Consider the following 25,400-nt stretch of genomic DNA (forward strand, 5'->3'; position numbering starts at 1 on the left):
GAGGTTCTCTCCACATTCTATGTCTTTTCCCTCTAACAAGAGCAGCAACAACTAAAGGAGCCCAGAAAACATTGTATACACTTGTGCTGCTTTGCAGATTTACCTACACTGTTTTTGACATTAAAATACTTGGAGAGAAATGATTATTTTATGCTTTCTAAAAGATCTCCAAATGTGTTATAATTCATCAGGAAATATAATGCATTCTGAACTCCTCACAAAATACACTTTTCCCTGGAGAAGCACCAATCTGCAAGTAGAATTTGAAAGCTTTTACATTTTGGCCCATTGATCAACATTGCTGGTGGATTCAAAATGACCAAAATATGACATACATTATTTTCAGTGATCAGATTGACAAAAAATAGGTGGAGACTCACTGATGGGTAACATTTCAAGTCAATATCCTCTAGACCAGGGGTTCCCTACCTTTTTTTATACCAAGGACCCCTATCATTAACCAAGGAATCTGTGGACCTCACCTTGGGAACCCCCGCTATACACTATTCAGTGGTGAAAATATCCTCATGGAATTCCATGAGATGCATTAAAAGCCAATAAATCTACTGATTATCTCACAATATGGAGGGGAAGAAGATTAAAAACACCATGTCTCACACTGTTCACATTTAAAGTAGAATGACTGTACTGCCATGTGATCCTCCTTAAGCAATCTCTTGCAACACTACCTTCTCCATTCACGTTGCTTTTAATTTCATATATAACTGAGGGCTCCTGGAGAATGGGCCACATCATGCAATCTTTATCCCTATTCTTCAGCCTCTCACAGGACTCTCTTCTATAGAGGTTGGCATTATAAACAATCAGACAAGTACACCAAACAGGCTACCAGAATTCTAAAATTAGAATCTACTTAATACAGAAGGTCACACTCATTCATTGCAAGAATTGCATGGCACAAAGAGTATTAATTCACTTATTTCATAAAGGGATTAGAAGTAGAGGGAGTGAGCAGTTTGAAGACCCTGGTGTCAATATCTCTGAGTACCTAACCTGGTCCCAACATATCAATGCAGCTATAAAGAAGGCAAGACAGCGACTATACTTCATTAGGAGTTTGAAGAGATTTGGTATGTCAACAAATACACTCAAGAACTTCTATAGATGTACTGTGGAGAGCATTCTGACAAGCTGCATCACTGTCTGGTATGGGGGAAGCTACTGCACAGGGCCAAAAGAAGCTGCAGAAGGTCACAAATTTTGTTGGCTCCATCTTGTGTACTAGCCTACAAAGTACCCAGGACATCTTCAAGGCGCGGTGTCTCAGAAAGGCAGTATCCATTATTAAGGACCCTCAGCACCCAGGGTATGCCCTTTTCTCACTGTTACAATCAGGTAGGAGGTACAGAAGCCTGAAGGCACACATTCAGCAATTCAGGAACCGCTTCTTCCCCACTGCCATCTGATTCCTAAATTGATATTGAACCCATGAATACTACCTCACTTTCTTAATATATATTATTTGTTTTTGCACAAATTTTAATCTATTCAATATACATATACTGTAATTGATTAATTTATTTTCTTCTTCTATATTATGTATAACATTGAACTGCTGCTTCTAAGTTAACAAACTCCACAACACATGTGCGTGATAATAAACCCAATTCTGTTTCTTGCCATCTGTGATTAAAGCTGTTCTCAATGCACAACCTTAGCAAGCTTACTAGGCGAGTGCCATGGGTATACTGCAATCCCAGGAGCTCCACTGTCACCTTTTTATGCACGGAGTTGTCACAAGCCTTGACACAAGAATGCAGCCCGAATTATGAAAATCCTTTTACATAATTAAAAAAATCAAGACCTCCACAAAGAAAAATGCCCTAAAGTAGTTTCCTTTTATTCACACTGCAAGTGGATTTTGATCACTTAGTACGACCTTACTGTGGCTACTGCCCTTCCTTCAAGTCTATGCAGATGTTCTTGATGACCAGTGCAAAGGTCTTAAATGGACTGGCTTCAGATTTCTGGTAGGAATGGCTGGCTTTTGGACGTGGACGAGCACATTGCCCAGGATAAACTCCTGACCTTACAAGGGCAAAATCAATATTGTAAAGAACCTGCAGACTGGGGGACCTGTCAACCAAATTGGTAGACCACAGTACATTAACCAGTTATCATCTTTACTTGAAATCATGGCACCTTGATCTTTCCCTCAGAGATGGCACCAAAATTCATCCATGATAATGTGTCAATGGTGACAGGGAGGTGGGTGTGGGAGTACACAGCTTTACTCTTGTAAAAGATGAATTCCTCTATTCTGTTAAACTGCTGGAAGGGTATTCTGCTTATTTTCAGAGAACAGAGCTGCCTGTTTGGAAGCAGCTTTGCCCCTGAAGATAGAAGAATTGATCAAGGATAGCAGCTCCATCTTTGGGAATAGCAATCTACTCACAAATGACATCTCACAGTCAAGCTGCCCTGTATAGCACATATCAGACTTCCTTTTGGATCAGACCAAGACTGCATGAAAGCAGAAAGGCACTGTGGCTCTACTGCAGCTGAAATCTAAACCAGTCAGCACTGTGTGCCAGGACTGCAGCTAAGAGCTTGGTCATCACCTTCAGGGTAGAAGTTTCTTCATTATGCATCACTCCTACAGGAACATGAACATGGGAGATGGACTTCTTTCTACCATTTCCTGCACTGAGGTCTCAACACTATGTAAAGCATCTCACAGGGGTCCTACATCAGCCTTATCATCAAACACATTCTCCTCTGAGCCCACTAGGGCAAAGATGATGCACGAACACCACCCTCCTTCCATCTCATGTCAAACTGCAGCCCACTAGTTCCTGCCATCTTTCCTGTAACATACATCTTTAACGCAGCTTGCTAAAACTTCACTGTGCCAATTCCTCAAGTAGTTATGGAATAGGTAGTATGAGGACTGTGCTGCTCATAAGTCAACCCTTCTCTTCCCACCCCCCCCCCACCCTGCCGCTCACTATCCTGATGTTGCAACAAGGGTACACCTAAGATCATTCTTTATACTGAGCAAAGACAAACTTGGAGAGTAGCAATTGTGAACTATAGCAAAAAATCTTGGAGATACAGCAGCATATGTAGCGAAGAAAATCCCTGATCAATATGAAGGATGAATACTGAATTAGTGAAATATCATTTTTGGGCATACCTAGCAGATTGTATACAGCCTCTACCCAAGAGGTGGCTTATGCCTTGCTGATGCCCTTACAAGATAGGCTCTTCTAGCGTTAAAGTTTTGCATTTGACATGTTCCCCTTCTGTCTGGATGGTCTCCTTTTGACTCCTCACTAGCTCAGCCTAAGTGAAGGAAATTGAATGATCTTTTCATTTTCCTCTATTTGGAAGTTTAATCACAGTAAGGGACAGGATCAAATATCAATTTGGAACGTACCTATGCAGAACTCCACGCAAATATCTCCTAAACACTTGCCACATTTCTGCCGTACATTTTCCTGAGAACATTTGTTCCCAATTTATGCTTCCAAGTTCTTGCCTGATAGCCTCATATTTCCCCTTAATCCAATTAAACACTTTCCTAATTTGTCTGTTCCTGTCCCTGTCCAATGCTATGGTAAAGGAGATAGAATTGTGATCACTATCTCCAAACTGCTCTCCAACTGAGAGACCTGACACCTGGCCAAGTTAATTTCCCAATACCAGATCAAGTACAGTCTCTCCTCTTGTAGGCTTATCTACCTATTGTGTCAAGAAACCTTCCTGAACATACCTAACAAATTCCACCCCATTTAAACCCCTTGCTCTAGGGAGATGCCAATCAATATTTGGAAAATTATAATCTCCCACCACAATAACCCTGTTATTATTGCATCTTTCTGTCTCCTCGATATCCCTGTTACTATTGGGAGGTTTATAAAAAAACACCAGTAGAGTTATTGACCCCTTCCTGTTTCTAACTTCCACCCACAACGACTTAGTAGACAATCCCTCCGAGACTTCCTCCTTTATTGCAGCCGTCAGAATATCTCTGATCAGCAGTGCCATGCCCTCACCACTTTTGCCTCCCTCCCTGTCCTTTCTGGCACTCAAAGTAACCATTCAACAAGAAACAAGTTTGATTTACAAGGAACAGATTAAAAATAAACCTGATATTCAAGGATCATGATTGTGGGAGCCTGCATTGAAAAGTCAGATGTTGGCAACAAGGAATAATGATTTAAACACATATTTAAAAACAATATTTCAAAGGTTTTGGAGAAAGGACAGAGTAATTGCTGCATTGCAACAATGAAGCAATTAATGAAGACAGAGCAAAGGGTTTGGAGGTGCTTTTCTGCATCTGAAGTTCAAAAAATGAGGAAGATTAATACTCTATTCTAATTCATAGAGAATGTCCATGTACTTTTTTTTTGCTGCTGTGTAATGGAAAACTGATTGGATGGATTCAGATGGAGATTGGTTAGCAACATTCTATGCTGAAAAAGGCTAAAGCTGGCAGAGGCAAGAGGCACAGCTGCTGAGAAAATTACATTCTTGAATGGTGGGTAGCCAAGGGATTAAGCTAAATTCTCAACCCAAATCATCAGCTATTTATACATAAAGAATAACAAATCTTTTTTGGTTTATCCTTGAATATAATACAAATTTCGTGTCTGAATTCATAGTGCTTCCTTATTCACAAAAGTGATTCAACCAATGCAGAACAGTACAGCACAGTACAGGCTCTTCAACCTACAATGTCGTGCCAATCCTTTAACCTACTCCAAGATTAATCTAAACCTTCACTCACATAACATTCCATTTTCCTTTCATCCATGTGCCTAATAGTATCTTAAATATCCCTAATGTATTGGACACTACCACACCTGGCATAATGTTCAAGACACATATCACTCAGTAATAAATCTACTTCTGACATCCCCTTTATGCTTTCCTCTCAATACAAAGTTATGCCTGCCCCTTGTATTGAGGGAAAAGCCTCTAGCTGTTCATTTGATCTGTGCTTCATCAACTTGTAGACCCTATCAAGTCACCTCTCTTCCTCCCCTCTCCAAAAAGACCATAGCTCACTCAATCTGTCCTCATAAGACATTTACCAGGTAGCATCCTAGTAAATCTCCTCTGCATCCTCTCTAAAGCATCCACCTCCTTCCTATAATGAGGTGACAGAGCTGAACACAATACTCCAAGTGAAGTCTAACCAGAGTTTTATAGAGCTGCAACACTACCTTGTGGATCAACCTCAATCCCCTGGCTAATGAAGGCCAATACACCATACGCCTTCTTAACCACCTTATCAACCTGTTCTACAACTTCAAAGGATTTATGGATATGAAACCCAAGATCCACCATATTTTTTAATCCTGCATTGCACCTTCAAGTTTGACCTTCCAAAGTAAATCACTTCAGAGTTTTCTGGATTGAACTCCATCTGTCACTTCTCACCTCATCTCAGAATCCCAACTATTCACAACATCACTACCTTCACATCCTCTGCAAATTTACTAACCCACCCTTCCAATTACTCATCCAAGTCATTAATAAAAATCACAAAGAACAGATCCCAGTTAATACATAATAGATAAAGAGGGCATCAATAACAACAATCTGATTACAAAAAAATAGCAAATTTAACTTTAGAATAACGATTAGTTACTAAGACAACAATTTGCCACATTAAAATATCCATTTCCAAAGAAATTAGTTTAGTAATTGTAAATTTTTAAAAAATAATCTCATCATAGTTCTCAATTCACCAACTAATCAAATGACCAGGTCAAAAGCAAATTGAATTTTTTGCATTCATTAAAAACTTTCTACTGCATCACAAATGAATTGCAAAACTGTCATGCTAAAAACAATTAACTCAATATTCTTTATTATTTAGCATAGATGCTTAAATGTACAGATTTCTAAAGAATAATTGCCACAAAATTGCTTTTAGGATTCCCTTTGGGTTTGATGTATACATCCTTGCACAGCACATCAGCAGTGTTGAATTCTTCATCTGCATTAGCTATCTAAAGAGCAGCTATCATCATTCAGTTTAGTGCTAGTCATTTGATTTATGAGCTGCATTCAAAGTTGGTGCTTACCAAATGAGAAATATGACTATAGCACAGTAATGTGCTTTGCATTGAACCACTTAAAAATCAAAGGCCCCGTGTCAGGATAAGGCAAGAAACACAATTAACCAGCTAGAGACGGATTCATCTCTCCACCCTGCCAAGAAGTGCCAATCAAAAGCTGCATGAGGTGACATTTGGTAGAATTTGTAACAAAACCCATTCTCTTGCCAACCCATGTGGGCTTTTGAGTGAAAGTCTTTAGAGCGAACTGTTAAATGTTGCTGCTTGTCTTCCTGCACAGTTGACAGTAAGGAATAATGACCGTGATGCCTATCCCTCAAAAAGAGCACCAGCTCAAAACACAACCACTAAATCTTTAATTTCATTAGCCTGTAATTGATAAGATTAGTATGCTCTAATTCAATGTTTTCATCACAATTTGGTTCAAATATTGTATTCTACAAAAGGCAGCCATTTGTTTTATTTTGTGCATCCAGCAGCTGAAATTATACGAAGTATTATATGCTGTAATTAAACTACAAAAAAAAGCATTACATATGTCACATAAGAACTATTTCTTTAAAATAGTCTACCAATTTCAATTTAATATATAACAAGGCTTTAAGCAAAACTGCTACAAAATCTCTTTCCAGTTGCATTCTGTTGCAGGGAATTTAAATTATTCTGATTAGGTACAAACAAAATGCCTTAATAATTAGCATGAATTAACAATGTGGCTAATTTTATATTTACCACCCTAAACGGCACAGTAGAATTATGAAACTACAAAAAGGGTACTTTAGACCCAAGAATATTGAAGGTGTTTGTTTCAGTCTGCAGGCATTTTTTTACTTTATCGTACTTTGCATGAGAAATGGTGGTGGGAAAAATTACGTAATAGCTGACTGGAATTTCAGGAGATTTCTGTTACTGTGCTTACATATAACAATCACAGCACGGAAACAGGCCATCTCGGCCCTCCTAGTCCGTGCTGAACTCTTAATCTCACCTAGTCCCACCTACCTGCACTCAGCCCATAACCCTCCACTCCTTTCCTGTCCATATACCTATCCAATTTTACCTTAAATGACACAACTGAACTGGCCTTTACCTTAAATGACACAACTGAACTGGCCATAGCTCCCCATTCATACATATTGATATGTGAAAATCTGATTGAATTCCTTTTGCTTCAAATATAACGCAGTTACTAAGTTTGGGTTATAATGAAAACCTACATTTTGTCCAGTATTTTATAGCAAAGTCTGAATTAGAGGCCCAATAAAGTTTCCATTGCATTTATTTTTAATAATAAACTAAGATTTCTTGTCATCATTCTATGGTCATGTTACTGAACCCAGTACACTGCTTATCTGGCTACCACATTTCCTAAAGTAGGCCTTAAAGTAGTAGGTTTATCTGAAATCTTCATTTTGCTTGATTACTTAGAATTCTGCCAGTTTAACAATTGTTACAATTGCTACAAGATTTCAAATGACACCACACAGTCCTAAACAGATCCATTCCCAACAACTATACAACTAACACTGCCACAGAGAAGTGCTCTCTCCCTAGCTTAAGTACACAATATGAAATCACAAAACAAAATATCATTCTCTGCTGGCTTCAGAACATGCTTTGTAGTGCATATATGTTTTAATAAAAATGGCAGGTTCTATGTTTTCAAGGGAAAAATCTCTACGATCCTTGTAAAAAAGAGGCATCAGCTAGACAGGATTTGTCGTGAATGAATGTAATCGTAATTTATACCCATTTCTCATGAGGTCATCCTCCATGCAAAGATTTTCAGCAATGTTGATAAGGCTGGTTTAAAATATTTTCAATATTACACTAAACCAAATATATTACCTGCATCTCCAACTGGCCTTTCCATCATAATTTCATCAAAAGCATTCAGGTGGGATAAATATTTTAAAAGAAACACTTTAAAGTTAAATTTTTATATTGGGAATAAAAAAAATTGAAGTGATCCAAAACTCTTCAGTGAAAGGGGCATGAAAAGTCTGAACCATTCTATATACAAAATATATTTTACAAGTTTATACTGCTGGAAGTTGTGCTATTTCTGAAGCTTCTGAAAACTATTTCAGATTAGCTTTGTCATAGGTACACCAAAACATCGCATCCACAATCAACACAATCATAGGACTACTTTGAAGGTAGCCTACAAGTGTTGCCATGTTTCTAGTGCCAATGTAGCATGTCCACAACTCACTAACCCTAACCGTACGTCTTTGGAAATGTGGGAGGAAAACTGGAGCAAACCCACATGGTCACAGGGAAATCATACAAATTCCTTAAAAATATCAGCAGGAACTGATATCCACTCAAGGTCAGGACAGAAAGCATTATGAATGACACTTCTGTTTCAAGTTATAAAACCAGTATTAATTTAGTTACCTAGATACAAATCTACTTTGACAGTTCTAGAAAGTTTCTCAGAGTTCCTTATAGCTTCCTGATCATAGTCTCTTAAAGTCTCACTCTCACAGCGTTTCCATCTCTGCTATTATCCCAACCAAAGCAACATAGAAAGTACATCAGCTGATTTGAATTCCCAAAACCACAGGTACTTTAAACTAATCAGCTTTAAATGAGGTGGCACAATTCCTTCTCTTCAAAATTGGGAGACTTTCAAGCACATATTGCTGCATGTTGAAACAGAAGGCAGCTATATTTTCAAAGAAGTAGACAATTTTTGTTTTAAAAGGGTCTTTTATAAATATGTTTTGCTAATAAGGCCTGACGCCACATCCTTGCCCACTACATCAAAGCATGCATACTTAAATAGCAATATGAATTTCCAAATTGTGAGACTTTACACAAGATTACACAAGACCACCTACAGGAGAACTATTTCAATTAGTGGTTCTATGGAAAGATACTAACTTGCTGAGTAGCTACACTCATGTCTGGGTACTACAGCCAGAGATACAGATTGCAATAAAGATCATGGGGGGGCAGGGGTTGCAATCTGCCAAGCTCAGCAGCTACCTATCCTTGAAATCCTTTGCTCTTACCCAAGGTAATTGCTCTCCAGATGCAATCTCTTGTTGCTAAACTGGCTAATTGATCAGCAGGGCCCCATGCAGAGCAGTCAGTTCCAGCTAAACTAACTGTCTTCTGCATTGTTGAGAATTGCTTTAGCCCCTTCCACAGGCATGCTATTAAGCAAAGATAACAAGGAGATTAAAAAAGCTCACTGTTAAAACTACTATTAAATGATTAAAAACTGAAATACAAAATCTCAATCAAGTGATTAAATACATTTAAACCAATTCAAATCTAAACTAAGGTAACTAATGTATTTACAATTTTTTTTCTAGCCAGATAAATGGATTCCTATACTTGAGCCAGCCCAAGTGCTGAGATACCTTCAGAAATACGCACTTGCATGCTGGATTCTATGAAGAATCTAACAGCTGTGTTATCCTGGAATTGGTGATCAGCTGAACAAAAATCTAGTACTTCTGCCTTTGACTAAGGTACTCAACTTCTACTCATTCACGTAGCTAAATGCCAACAATCTTCATGTAGATACAAACAGTATTCTCACTTATCTTAATCATTAGTTTTTAAAGGATCTCATATTCCACCTGATTACAAAAACACTTTTTGCTATCTCCTCATCCTAGCATTATTTTTACTTCTTCCTTTTTATTTCATATTCTCACTCCTTCTAGTTCTGAATTCCATCACCCCCTAATATCAGCTTACTCTGGAACTCATACTCTTTTTTCTATCTTCATGAATACATCAACTTGTTCTCCCATAGTTCTACTTACACACAATCCCTTACAGGTCTTTGCTTTTAACTGATTTTTTTTTGCATTTTGTGCAATACTTCCCAATTTCACTATTCTGTGAAAAAGGCAATTTCAGTCCTTTTCAAGTTCAGTGGTCAACAAGTATTTTTATGTGAATACAGCCAAATCAAAACTAGGGAATGTGGCGAGAACAGGAGATAGTGCTAGAAATGAAGCAGAGAAGAGACAACCGAGATATGGGATGAGCTTAGTTTCTTCAATCAAATTTGATCTAGAAGCATGCATAGTTGATCACCTGGTCCAAAACACTGAAGGGTCATGAAGTTTGGAAAAAATCAAGATGGGAAGTGTTGAAAAACAATTTAATGATTTTGGGATTCTTCGTATTCTTATAGCAACACAAACCAAACCGTTTATTTTTCAAATCGAATTACATTTGAGGAATTATCCACTTAGTTACATCTTAAAGTACAACAGCTGAATGACAGTTAAATGTTCCACAATGTTATCAGCACAAAAAAAATTATGGTGTAATTAAACTCCTGATTTTGTTGGATGAGACATGCTATTCACAATCACATTACCCACAAACCTAAACTTATCAAGTCTGGGTCCATAGAGCTGATCCTGCTTACTTAAAGGAAGCAGAGTGACAAGGCCTCAGGAAGCAAATAGGCTTCAATGCAATCAGGTGACATGCACAAGCAGAACAAGTTCCACCCATTCATCCAGAAAACATCAACATTTGGCGAAGTACACTAAACATTTTTGCCATCAGTCAAAGCTGTCAACTTCCCCTCCTTCCCAACCTTTGCCTGTCCTGATACTCAGAAACAAATAAAGTAATTTTCCAACTTCTTCTATAAACCTGTACTAGTGTGTTCAAATGAATAGGCTTCACAAGTCTATCTTGGCGCAGCAGCTGACTGCAAATTTCCCAAACCATTGCAAAAATGTGACAAACTCCTGCTCTGCTGTTTGAATCAATGATTCCCAACATGGGATAGCTGAGAGATTACTAGCAGATCTCGTCCAGAAAGCTTGGGCCAATTGTATTTGTCTGGGAATCCCAAAACTAGCATACATATACATGAGCAATATGTTGAACCAGCAAAACCCAAAATCTAAGTCATTTTTAAAATCAGACATCTTGACTTTGTTAGGAAAGATGCTTCAAAGGGAAAGGAGGTGATGCCATTGGCATTCTATTAACATATAATTATTTGTCGGTTTTTGATATACTCGTATGGCAATTAAAGTTTCATCACAAGTGTATATTTAGTCTTTTGGTAGGTTAATAAACTAAGTTGTCCCTGGGTTAAGTCTGTGGCAGAAGGATCTGAAGAGAACTGATGGGCACATGAAAGAGAACAAGGTACAGGGAAATAAGTGGCATAATAGGACCGATGGATTGTTGAGAACCAATATAGTCTTAATGGGTCAACTGTCTGCCTACTGTGTAATATGGAAAAATGGTAAAAGATAATGTTAAAAAAAACTACACTGCAATTATACTTCCACACAGAAGTTGTTGCTGTTTGATTATTCTTTTTCATGTAAACACTGTTGATATACTGTACCTTAAGCTAAAAACACAATTTAATAAGTTTTGAATCTTTTGAAGGGTTAATTCTATTATGAATGGCTAATGGTGATTGGAATTGTCAGTGATGACTGTTAAGGGCTACTATCACAGAATGTTACTGTTAATCAATTCCTACCCATTTTAAGCCTGTTGACTTGTTCTAAACAGACTATACAAAGTCATTACTGGGGAAAGGGCATGTTTAGTTTACTTTAAAATTTTATATGAAGGCTACTTGACTTTAGCAACAATTGTATAGTCAATTCATAGCCTTCAGATGTGCATGCTTTCTTCTGCTACTCACCGACATTGCTGCGTGGTGACTGACGTTATTCTGAGAAGGAACCCAGCAAGGAAATCAAAACAAAAAATCAAATGTAAACATGCGTAGAAAGTGTGAACACTAATAAAAAATTAATTTGTAAAACAAAAGCATACCATTACTCAATAGATCAGCTGCTAGATGGTCATCGTCACATTACAAAAATCATAGGTTGCCCAAATCAATCCACTTCAACAATGGTCATAATTTTGTAAAAATCACATTCCAATCAAACTTAAATTTATGGGAGTGTTACAATGTTGTAAATTAGATAGCAAAATTCAACATGTCAATTCCACCAATCAAATCTGTAGCTCTGTGTAAAAAAAGGAATTCTTAATTTAAAGGTGATTTTGTTTGATTGTCAAAGCCAGAGGTTTATAAGAAGCTACTGTTTAAAAAATTAAAAAAAAACTGGATTAGTGCATGTATGGAACTAATTGAAATTATCTTCCAACATTTAAGCTTGGTTCTTAATTTGTACATCAAGGACCACACAAAGAGGTCGGTTAGAAAGAATCTCATTTAAATTAAAAGTTATTTACAAAAGAACTTAAGCTTAAATAGATAATATAGTAAGATCTAAGCAGTTTAAGAACCTAAAAACTAATTTTAAGCCAAGAAAATACTTATTGTAGGAATCTCAAGCTTGTATTTAATACTCACAGGCAAATGTGTAAAAACTTGAAAAGTGCTTCGGAGAAAGTTTATAAGATCCATTAAGTAACCACTGGCTCGACCATTGGGTTCTGTCATGGTCCATTCATAATCAGCGAGTTGTATGAATTCATCAATTTTATGGTTGAGCTTTGTATATATTTCTCCTTCTGCTGCATGTCTAGCATCCTGCAGTAAATATTATATTAGCTAATATTTTCATGTTTACCATGGCAAAAACTTATTCAATCCAAAATACTTTTCAAAAAAGATTTAAACTTTACTAAAAAATTTCTTCAATGTACATGCAGACAAAACAATCCAAAGGAAAATATTTTTCTGATTATCAAAAAGGCTGCAGGTGCTGGATATCTGAAATAGAAGATCCTGAAAACACTCAACAAATCAGACAGCATTTGTGGGAAGATAAACAGAGCTTATGTTCAGCTCTATAACCCTTCATCAGACATAGCATTTCCAGATATATTTAAAAGCAAACATACACCGAAAAACCAATTAACAAATCTGAAATTATATTACACATCTGTAGAAAGGGTAAACAATCTATAGACAAAAAATAATGTATTGCCAGGAGCTACATGGACAGTTTTAGTAATCAGTTGTTATTCACTCATCAGTTGTTCACAAAATAAACTAGGCAAAAAAAGGGTAGTTAAAATAAATATTTAATTATTGTATAACTGCATCTTCTAGAGGTAAGATATATACATTTTTTTTACATTTGATTAGAACATGAGCTTTGAGTATTGAATACGTCAATCATCCAACAGAGAGAAAATGATCGAATACTTTGGACAATAGTGAAATGCCTGGCGAAGCAATGAATTTTCCGAATTTACATCCATTTCCTTTTCTCCAGGTTTCATAATGGGTGTCACAGTAGCGAAGTGGTTAGCTCGATGCTACTACAGCTCAGGGTGCTCCAGAGTTCCACTCTGGTGTCATTCTCTAAGGGGTCTCTGTACATCCTCCTGAAAAAATGTGGATTTTCACTGGGTCCTCCGGATCTCACCCCGCTACAGTCCAAAGACTTGCAGGGTAGGTTATTAGTCATTGTAAATTGTTCCATGATTAGGTTAGGGTTAAACGGGGTTGCTGGTGCAGCTTGGCTTGAAGAGCTGGAAGCACCTAGGGCCTACTCTGCACTGTATTGTTAAATAAGAATAATGCTACATTATTTTTAAATATGATTAGTGTATACCCACATGAACAGAATTATTATTAAAATGGTGACTTCACAGAAAATTAGAATGTAAGTTTCTGAATAGATTGCTTCACATTCACACTGCACATACCTTGAATGTGGATAACCCATAAAGTCGCGTGGTGTGCACAGTCTCAGGGGAAACATTAGTTATGTTTGTTATAAAGTCTTCAAGGTATTTACAAGCCTGCTCCAGGTGTGTTGTATTTATGATGATTTGTACGAGCTATAAAATGCAAATATTTCCAATGAAAATCTGCTTGTACCTTTCAGCGTCAGCATTTTCTAGTCCCACCCTAATTTATCGCATTTAATCCTAGGCAACTTTTATAAAATAAATTTGTAAACTATTGTTGTTTCAAACATCAGTAACTTTAAATGAATAATAGTTAATTATTAGACCATTAGTAGCTTGATCCACACAGACCATTTTTAACAATGAACAGTCTAACAAAATGCATCCTTTGCATTTCATGAACAGTGAAGAGAGGTTCTGGGCTGCCATTATGCCATTAAATGGTCCATACATAGGAATGACTGAAGTTCACTTCCTGTACCTACTTAACCATAACCTGCTATTTAAGGGCCTTTGTTGACTAGGTAATTAAAAATTTGTTCTTGGGTAGGCTTGAAAAAATGATATGAAAAAATGATATAAATAAATTAGTGAGAGGTGGGCAGACTAGAGAGGAAATGGTCATGTTTCAAATGAATGGCATACTTGGCTTCATTGCTTGGAACACTGAGTACACAAGTCTGCAAGTTCTAAGTTCCAAGTACAAAGTACATGTATGTCACTATATACAAACCCCAAGATTCAATTTCTTGCAGGAATACACAAGTTCAAGATACAACAGAATAAATGAAAGACTGCACCCAACAGGATGGACAAACATTCAGTGTGCAAAAGACAACAAATTGTGCAAATACAAAAAAAAAGATTATTATTCAGCAATATCGAGAACATGAGATGAAGAACCCTAAAGTGATCCAATAGGTTATGGGAACAGTTCAGTGATGGGGTGAATGAAGTTCAGTGAAGTTATCCCCTCTAGTTCAAGAGCTTGATGGCTGAGGTGTAATAAACATTCCTGAACCTGGTGGTGTTAATCCTAAGGCTCCTGCATCTTCCTGATGGAAGCAGTGAGAAGAGAGCAGAGAGAGCATGGCTTGTGCAGGACGGGTCATTGATGATAGATGCTGCTTTCCCACAACAGCACTCTGTGTAGATGTGCTCAATGGTGGGGCGGGCTTTACCATGATGGACTGGGCCTTAGCCACTATTTTTTGTAGGATTTTCTGTTGAAAGGCATTGATGTTTCCATACCAGGCTGTGATGCAAACAGTCAATGTACTGCACACCTGTAGAAGTTTGTCAAAGTTTCAGATGTCACGCCAAATCATCGCACATTTCTAAGGAAGTAGAAGCGTTGCCATGTTTTCTTCATAATTGTTCTTACATGCTGGGCCCAAGGCCGATACTCTGAAATGACAACACTGAGAAATTTAAAGTTGCTGACACTCTCCAGTGAGAAAAAAAAATCAAGGACTCAATTGCACAAGGTGATATTGAGGCCAAGGTCTTGAAGCTTATTGATTAGTTTTGAGGTGATGATAGTATTGAGCTGGAGTCAAAGAACATCCTGATCTTCGCTGTCCAGGTTTTCCTGGGTTGAATGAAGAGCAAATGAAATGGCATCTGCTGGAGAGCTGTTGTGATAGTAGGCAAATTGGAGAGGATCCAAATTGCTTCTTAGACAGGAGTTGACATTTCATTACCAACCTCTCAAAGCACTTCATCACAGAGAATGCATAGTAAATGCAACTGGAGAATCATCATTGAGGCAGTTAATCTCTCTCCTTAGGCACTGGTATAATTAAAGCCTGCTTGAAGCAGGTGGGTACCTCAGACTGCTGAAGCAAGGAGGTTAAAAATACCAGTGAATACTCCAGCCAATTGATCAGCACATCTTTAGTACTCAGCCAGGTACCCCATCTGGGCTAGATGCTTTCCATGGATGCTTCCTGAAGGATGCTCTCATGTCGGCCTCAAACTGAAATCATAGGGTCATCGAGGGCCATGGGACTTCATGAAAGTTCCTTCATGCTTTGACAATCAAAGCAAGCACAGAAAGCATTGAGCTTATCTGGAAGCAAATCTTTGTTATCACCTACGTCACTTGGTTTCACTTTGTAAGAGGCAATAGCATTCAAGTCCTGCCACAGCTGTCGAGCATCCTTCAGTGATTCAAGTTTGGTCTGGAATTACCACTTCACATGCGAGATGGCTTTCTGGAGATCGTACCTGGACCTCTCTTACTTGATTGCTAGACCTGGATGCCACTGATCTGGCCCACAGAAAATTGTGGATCCCATGGCGCATCCAGGGCTTCTGGTTGGGGAAGACTAAATGATTTTGTGGGGACACACTTAACTACGCCTGTTTTTAATAAAGTCGATGACATCTGTGGTGTATTCATTCATGAATCCTTGAACACAGCCCGGTCCACTGACTCGAAGCAATCCCACAGCCACTCCTCTGCCTCCTGTGACCATCTCTTTGTTGTCCTCATCTCTGCAGCCTTTGCATGTATGCAGGTAAAAAAGGCAGCCAAGTGCTCAGATTTCCCAAAACGTGGTCTCAGCATGGAACGGTAGACATTCCTAATTGCAGTGGCGAAGTGTGTTGGGATCTCTGGAGTTGCAAAGTATGTGTTAATAATAATTTGGCAGAGATTTCTTCAAACAAGCCTGATTGAAGAACATCTTTATCAGCACAACCAAGGAATTGATTGTGGACTTCAGGAAGAGGAAGTTGAGGGAATACACACCAGTCCTCATAGAGGGATCAGCAGTGGAAAGGGTGAGCAGTTTCAAGTTCCTGGGTGTCAACATCTGGTCCCAACATATTGATGCAATTACAAAGGCGAAAGGAGTTTGAGGAGACTTGGTACATCACCCAATACACTTGCAAATTTCTACAAATGTACCATGGAGAGTATTGTATTGTTCCATCATCACTGCACAGGATCAGAAAAAGTTGCAAACTCAGCCAGCTCCATCATTGGTACTAGCTGCCCCAGCATCGAGGATATCTTCAAAAGACGTTGCTTCAAAAAGGCAGCATTCATCATTAAGGACCTCCATCACCCAGGACATGCTCTCTTCTCATTGCTACCGTCAAGAAAGTGGTACAGAAACCTGAAGACTCACGTTCAACATTTCAGGAACAGGTTTGCCTCCACATTCAGATTTCTGAATGGACAATGAATACACAAACACTACCTCCCTAATTTTCCCCCTCGCTTCTTGCACCATTTTTTAAAAACCTATTTATTGTAATTTCACACATATGCCAGTAATATTAACCCCAATTCTGATATGCATGGTAACTAATTACATTGTACTACTATCAACTGAATGGTATCAGTTTTCAACTACTGTTTAATATGAATGGTCCACAAGCGCTATTTTACCAGATGGTTAGAATCACTTACAAAATGCTAATTCTTATAGCTGCTAAAGACATACAGTACCTCAGTTAAACCTATGTGCTGTTTCTTGATAAGGCTTTGTAAACATCCACTTAAAGTTCGAGTCAGCAGCAGGTTGGTAGATTTTCTGAGCATATCATCTATTTCTGTTGAACTGAAAATCAGAATATTTGTGCAGGATATACTCAAAAATGCCTATTGACAGGGGTTTCACTATAATGCATTACATTAAAAATGCCATGGTAAAATATATTGACATAAAATTGACTTGATTCTACCACAGAAGTACACTTACCATGAAAAAGAGCATCTGATTGAAAATCATTCTAATTCAATGTCTATTGACAGTGCCTGCCCTCCACAACAATGAAGTGATTCATTCAACTCCGCTTATGTAAATAACTACTTTCAATATCAATGAATATAGTTGACAATATTGTGAATAATTCTGTAGTATTACTCAGTTAAAACAGCAAAATAAAGAATATACGCTCAGTCGCCATTTATTAGGCACAGGAGTGGAACCCAGTGTTGTCTTTTGCTGCAATAACCCATCCAGTTCAAGGTTCAATGTGTTGTGCATTCAAAGATGCTCTTCCACACATCTCTGTTGTAATCATGGTTATTTGAGCTTTGGCTGTCTTCCTGTTAGATTGAACCAGTCTGGCCATTATCCTCTGACCTTTCTCATCAACAAGGCATTTTCACCCAAAGAACTGCCATTCACTGAATTTTTTTTTGGTTTTTTGCACCACTCTCTGTAAATTTAGAGACTGCTGTATGTGAAAATCCCAGGAACTCAGCAGTTTCTGATACTCGAAGTTTCTCATTTGGCAACAACAATCATTTCATGATCTAAGTCACTTAGATCTTATTTCATTCTCATTCTGAAATTTGGTCTGAACAACTGAACCTCTTGACGACGTCTGCAAGCTTTTATTATTTGAGCTTCTGTCACATGATTGGCTGATTAGATATTTGCATTAACAAGGTGTACAGCTGTACCTAATAAAGTGGCCACTGAATGTATTTCAAGATGTAAATATTTATAACTTGGGAACATGAAACATTATGATGTTACAAAGTCTCCCCCTCTCCAACCTTGGCCAATCAGCTCAATTTTACTGCCGGTTTGATAAGGCCAATTCAACATCCATCTCTTTTCAATTCTTCTGATCCTGATATGCTAAGCCTCAATACCTCCCCCCCCCCCCCCATTTCACAACCACTCCAATGTCACCATTCTCCCTTCAACCCAGTCCCATTCATTTTTTTCAACCTCCCTCCCCTTGTCCCTTCCCTCCATCACACCCTATATTTGCTGTGAAGCAAGAAGAGATTTGCAAACTGCTTGGAAAGCAGATCTTTAGGAGAGATGGTATCTCACCTGGTACACTAAGGTGCTGTGTGAATCAGCTCGTACCCATCTTCACTGAGATATTTAACACCTCCATGCAATTATGCAGCATTCTGGACTGCTTTAAAATTGTTACAATCATTCTATTTCCCAAGAAAGACAAGCTCACTGGACTTAAATGATCATAGGCCAGTCGCTCGGACTTCAGTAGTTAACAAAACCCTTGAACATCTGATGTTGGCCGATCTTATGTCCATTACTGATACTCTGACCCACTAGTTTACTTGTAGAGCACATCGCTCCTCAAGGATGGAGTTAACTTGTGCTTTCATTACATTATTCAACATCTGGACACCTCCAACACTTATGTGAGGATCTTGTTTGTGGATTTTAGCTCTTCAAATCTAATGTTCCAGAGTTACTCCATAGCAAGCTAATCCAGTTAGTTGTACCCTGTTAGTGGAACACAATCTTCCTGACAGGAAGTAGTATGCAAGGTTAGGCTCCTATTTGTCTGATCCAATGTTTCCAAGCAGAGGCCCCCCCCCCCCCGAGGGCTGTGTTTTTCACCCCTCCTATTCTCAGTTTATACAAATGACTGGGCCTCCATAGAAAAATCCATTAAAATCCTGAAGTTCATGGATGACACGACTGTACTTGGTTTCATCTCTAATGATGATGTAACCTGATATCAAAAGGGAGGCAGACCATCTTGCACAATGGTGTGCTCATAGCAACTTTTGAGCTTAATACTATAAAGAAATGGAAATGAGGAGCAATTTCCACCAACCCCCTCCCCAAATTAATGGTCAGACTGTGTCTGTGGTCGAGTCATTCAAATTCCTGGGGACTACCATTGAAATGGGACCAGCACGTTATGCTCATTACTAGGAAAGCCCAACAGAGATTGTTCTTCCTATGCCAGTTTAGGAAAATTAACATATCAGGGCATATGCTGATGAAATTTTACTCAGCCATCATTGATAGTGTTGTAACCACCTCTTCCACAGTTAGGTTTCCTGCTGCCTCCTCCCTCTCCAAGTCCAGGTGGCAATGAGTGGTCCACTCAGCAGAGAAGATCAACTGGCACTCAGCTACCAATGATAAAAGACCTGCACATTGCCAGCGCAAAGAAAAGAGCTGAACAAATTACTGTTGACTTCACCCAACCTAGCAGTCCCCTATTCACCAAACTGCCATCAGGAAGATACTACAAGTCCATTACCACTAGAACCATCATCTTCCAAGCTTCTTTCCTACAGCTATCCAGCTTCTTAAAAAACTCATTTGGGTGTAATACTCTAACTGCCCCTGATCAACATTCCTTAAATGGCCCTTCTTGCTCTCCTTGTTCTGCTGATAATCATTTAGTCTGTTAATATGTTCACACTTAAGTTTAATTACTGACATATACACTAATTGTTGATTGCTTATAGCTGTTTGCATTATTGTGTTGTAAACTGTTGTTTGCTTTTGCATTGCATGTTATGGCATTGTCCTGTGCACTATTTCCTGTAAGCTGCACAGGTGTGCGGCCACAGTAACTGAAGAGCTTCCGTACACATAGCCCATAGTTTTTGTTGCCACAAAGCTGGAATTTTCTTTTATATAATGTTTTATGAAAGTGCTGTGCAGTTTTCAGGACATGTAAAATATCCTGCTCAAAGCAATGGTTGGCCTGTGCAGCTGTAAAAGAAAAGGGAACACTGGTTCTGTATTTTATGTTTAACATGAAACCATGATCAATTCTGGCACATTTCACAGACTGGCAATAAAGTAATTCATTTATCAAGAGTAGCAAGTTGTAAATGTATTAAATTTATTTTTGCATAATTTCAGGAAAAGTTATTTTAAAATTGTTCCTTTTTGCCCAGTACTTATGTTTTATACAGAATATTAATTCCAGATATCTTTGTTGTCATAATTCAGAAATTCTCAATTATTAATAATCATGGAGAGGAGTCACTGTTGAGGCATCGAGTTGCATACATCTGGGTATAAAGTCTAAATTGCAATTGACAAAATACATGGAGAAATATTCAGAATTCACTTGTTATAATTTTTGTTATAAAGGTGATTTTCATAATTATTCAGGCCACCAGGACCAAGCAACACCAAAAGACATGGAAGAGAAGAGGAAAGACTTAAGTGAATTAATGAAATAACACAGTAAAAAAGAGAATGATAATTGCCAACTAATACAAAATGAAACTATCCATTATATCTTTAATGTGTATCAAAAGAAAAAGTTCAAAGTAAAAACTTAAATTTCATGTTGCATTTTTGGCATCAAAGTTAGATTCTATATCAGAAATATAGCAAAAGGAAAATAACTATAATCATGGAAAATACATGTATAGTTGACACATTGAGGTTTTAACAGCGGAATTCTTGTTTGGGACCAGATTGAGCTAAGAACCAATGACATTCAGTCATTTAATGGGCTGCAATTTTCTGCCTTCACATTATAGACTGAAATGTGACAAATGGCACTTACTGAGAGAATGAGAAGGTACGATGTTATAGGAACAAAATCAGATCCTGCACCAGATGCAGGTTGCTAGTCTTTACTTTTAATTTCCAATGGAGTTTCTACAACACAGCATTAAGGGCCAAATGGAAGACAAATTGTTTTAAATAAACAATTTTCCTTTAATATTTTAAACTAAAAATTCAGAAAAAAACAATATATTTTCATTTGAAAAATTAACATTTGCAATTGTCTATCCCTTTGCTAAAAGATTCTGAATGTCAAATATCTAGACATTGTCAGACTAGTAGCCATCTCAACTATGCTGCTATATTCCAGGATATGGAGGCAGCAAGATAGGCCCTCACTGCCAAATCATAGAAACATAGAAAACCTACAGCACAATACAGGCTCTTTGGCCCACAAAGTTGTGCCAAATATGTCCCTAACTTAGAAATTACGAGGTTTATCCACAGCCCTTTATTTTCCTAAGCTCCATGTACCTATCCAAAAGTCTCTTAAAAACCCTATTGTATCCGCCTCCACCACCGTTGCCAGCAGCCCATTCCACACACACACCACTCTGAGTAAAAAACTTACCCCTGACATCTCTGTACCTACCATAAACCTGTGTCCTCTTGTGGCAACCATTTCAGCCCTGGGAAAAAGCCTCTAACTATCCATACGACCAATGGCTCTCATCATCTTATACACCTCTATCAGGTCACCTCTCAACCTCCGTTGCTAAAATCAACTAAGTGTAGGCATTTAGTAGGCATGGTTGGATAGATCTTTGGCAACATCTACACCTGAACTCTTTCATTAAATGTTTAGCAAATGCATAGAACAGCTGGAATAAAACTGGAAAGGCTAGTTTAATTTCCCCATGCAGCAATGAAGTACAACTTTTGAATCTGAATTATCTCAAGCTTACCTTCGATGAAGAGATTCAGAAAATTTAAGGCTTGCGTAAATGAATTCCTTGAACTCCCTGTAGATCTCAGGCACTGATTGAGATACTGGAAACCTTTTTGGAAAAGGTTGCTATGAGTGTGTGTGGGGGGGGGGGGGAGGGGAAGAAGGGATTTTAAAATTAAAAAGTGTACTACAATATATTTGGTTCATATAGTATTATATATATATATATATATATATCCATCAAGACTGTACTTTTTTAACAAGTGATCCCCTTATAACAAACACATGCAATCAGGAGAGAGACTTCAATTTTGATGTAATTAATTCCATCTAAACACTTTAGTTCCCTTAGATAAAGTATAAATTTGACGTTTGTATTTGCACTTAAATACGTCATGTCCTTTCAGTTGTATTTGATTAAAAGTGACAGAAAAATCCCATTCCAAATCAACCAGATATGGCGATTCTAAAAAGGGAACGAGGAGAAACAAAAAGCAAGGTATTTGCATATTAGCCATCTCAATTAAATAACTAAGTTTCCAAGTATTCAGAACCTTAAATTTTATGAGGCATTACACATAATCAATATACTACTAAAAACACCTTTATAGGTTTCTCCTCTAGAACTGAGCAAGATCTCATCTGAAATGCAAATTTAACAACTTTGCGAAGAATCTGCTGAACAAACAAATCAGAATGAAACTTGTGTTCAAGAAGAAACTAAGAACATAACAAAGCTACAGACCTTTTCAAGTTCAGTGTCATGAAATGGAAATCGACTAATTATCATTCTATACTCCTCTTCATTTGCTGCAGGAATAGGACTGTAGTTATCAGATTCAAAAATGTCTCTGTTAAAAAGATCGAACGTTCCTGTGAATTAGCATCATAAACAAAGCAAATAGTCATCTGACAGAAAATTTAGTCACCAAGTATTGGAATAATAGAATAATTAAATGTTTTCTCTAAAAATCAAAGTATTTTGAGGTGGGAAATTAAATTATCTCAGTTATTGTTCTTTTTAAAATTTCAATTCATGGAAATTCTGGCTCACTGATGAGGGAATCATCTCAAACTGATTTGAACAAAGTGTTGAGCTTCCTTATGGAACTGAGGCCATTTTTAAAGTGAAGGTACTCCCAACCAAAAGCAGAGTTCTAGGAATCTGAAACAGTGACTAGGGTAGAGAGTGGCATCTTTCCAAGTCAGAAATCTGTCAAGAGAGAGACTACAGACAATGTTCTCATACACCAGCATTTCTCTCCTTCAAAGTAGCCATAGATTTCAGAAGTGTTGTCAAAAACAGGCTTCAGCAATTAGCTCCAGAGCCTTCTCTAAATGGTTGACTCTGCAAGCACAGTACAGGTTGTGGAGATTGTGAGTGATTTTGAAAGCATCAGTCGAGTGATGTGCTTTGGCTTGTTTGAGCCTTAGGTGTTCTTTTCAAGCTCTACATATCCAGCTAGGTGAAAAATATTCTGCCACACTTCTGCCATGCCTGAAAATGGTAGAAAGCTTTGTAGAGTCAAAAGACAAGTAATTCAGAGTATACGTAGCCTCTCATTTGATTTTGTGAGCAGTATTTCAATGGTTAGTCAAAGGTGATCGATCACAAGGTCATTGCTGGTGGTCAAATTAGTATCAATTGCTAAGAGTTTTTGTTTAGGATGGTAAATACTTCACATTTGAAAATGCTAATACTATCTATTACTTCATTCATGCCAGGCATTCACTCAAGTTGTGCTACTTACAGGCATGGGCTTCCTCACTCAGTAGCAATTGAATTTCAAAATCATTTGCTGATCAGGCTTTAGGGGGCTAGCAGAAAGGTTACTGATGCAGCAAATACAGACAGATTGATCTATGGCATTGCCTGAGAAATGTCTGCAGCAGTGCACTAGGACCAAAGTGACTGACCTGCATTACCATTTTTCTTTGTTTGAGATACATCACTTTGGTTCCCAATTCCTCTAAATTTCAACTAAGCTTTTTCATGCCAAGGCCTGTATCTTTTCCCTCGCCTCTCAAATTATGCCTTTCTAGTGTTATTTGGATTGAGCTGTAATGAAGTCTGGAAGTCTATGGTCCTGGGCAATCCTGATGAGTCCTGCAACTGTTAAATCAACTCAGTTTGGTGTATTTATTTCTGGATGAATTCTGGCTAATCATGCAGACCTTTTGCTGTTTACATTGTTCCTGACTGCTCTAACAATAATACCTGGACTGATTGAAACTGATTTCCAGGCTGGCAGGGGACCACGTGAGAAATCAAAGATGAAAGCTTGTTACATGCAAATGCTTTAACCTCATCCTTGCACTGTATAACACTACCGAGGACAAGGATGTTTTTAGGACTGCCTTCTCCCGTTGTGTATTACCAATCGAGATTATGTGTGGCAGGACTATAAAGAAAAAAAGATAAGGTGCAATATGGCCTATAGTTTAACGTACTCCAACAGATACTGTGGATTTTACCATACATTTTAAGACTCTAATCTAACATAAACATGTAGAAATTTATAAAAGGTGGCAATATTTGAGAAATAACAGGTGTACTTCAAGGAAGGTCATGTTATGGAGATGAAAAATAGTTGATTTTGTGAACAGATTCAAACAGTATTAGTAACATCTTTTCATATCAGTGTGATCATAATACATTTTTCATAAAAGAACTAACCTAAACACGACTGCCCATTTCTTTAATAAAGTTTCATTATATTGATCACGAATTTCAAGTAACAAGTCAAAAAGTCTGCTCACAGGAAATCCATAGCCCTAAAAAAACAAAATTAAGAACATGTGTATTTTGTCTAAGACAAATGAGAGATTCAATTCAATTTAGCTGCAGAAAAGCATAAGAAAATTCACAAAACTAGATCAAAATTCAAATTTTTCAGAAGATAAATTCTGGAATATTTTGCCTAATTTTGTGATATGCCAGTGTTTTGGATATTTTTCTTGCAGCTGGATTGCAGCTGTTGCTCTCTGAAGAGAAGCAAGGTTGATAGCTTTTCACTCTACTCCCCAATACGGTGGGTAACATAACTAAAGAGAGCCCATTAACAATCCTGGGAACAAACTCTGTGGATAGTCCATGTAACAATGGCTCAACAAAACTCAAACATTTGCTCAGCTGAAATGCTTAAATATTAAGCAAATGCACCCCAAGATAAATGTTCCCAGTAAATTATGGAAATGTTGGGAAAGTTTGTCTTCAGTTCTCCAGAGTAGAAATCTTCCTGTTGAACTTACAAAAATTAAAATTTGGAAACATACAAAAGATCTGAGCACACATTCTGGCAGCTGGAACTTATGTAAAAAGAAAGGTTTATTTTAACTAAGGTGATTGAGTATACAACCAAAAAAGAAACTCATTGCAAATAAATTAAAAGAGACCTAGTAGTAAGCTTTGGTTCAGTTATGGATGTCATTAATTATAACATATGTAACTTTCCAGAAAAGGTGTTTGTGTGCAATATGATAAATTAATTAGAAAGCACAAAGCCAATGGAACTAAAAGGAAAGTAGCAGCAGTGATAAGAGATCGAT

General features: G+C 37.7%; 1 protein-coding gene across 4 annotated transcripts in view; it reads right to left on the minus strand.

Moving 5' to 3' along the window:
- The window catches only part of LOC140715379 (exocyst complex component 6-like), a 169,959-nt gene that overhangs the window by 70,289 nt on the left and 74,270 nt on the right, over positions 1-25,400 (minus strand). For 2 of the 4 annotated variants that reach the window (XM_073027471.1, XM_073027472.1), the window contains exons 13-19: positions 24,529-24,626; positions 22,597-22,702; positions 21,868-21,977; positions 17,149-17,260; positions 13,704-13,838; positions 12,397-12,576; positions 11,713-11,742 (exon numbers count right to left, since the gene is read on the minus strand). In XM_073027471.1, the coding sequence (XP_072883572.1) occupies positions 11,713-11,742; positions 12,397-12,576; positions 13,704-13,838; positions 17,149-17,260; positions 21,868-21,977; positions 22,597-22,702; positions 24,529-24,626 (771 nt within the window). The remainder of the gene's footprint in view (positions 1-11,712; positions 11,743-12,396; positions 12,577-13,703; positions 13,839-17,148; positions 17,261-21,867; positions 21,978-22,596; positions 22,703-24,528; positions 24,627-25,400) is intronic. The other 2 variants (XM_073027473.1, XM_073027474.1) reach the window with 1 other exon arrangement.

This window comes from Hemitrygon akajei, chromosome 23, assembly GCF_048418815.1.
Source record: "Hemitrygon akajei chromosome 23, sHemAka1.3, whole genome shotgun sequence".
Classification (NCBI taxonomy): domain Eukaryota; kingdom Metazoa; phylum Chordata; class Chondrichthyes; order Myliobatiformes; family Dasyatidae; genus Hemitrygon; species Hemitrygon akajei.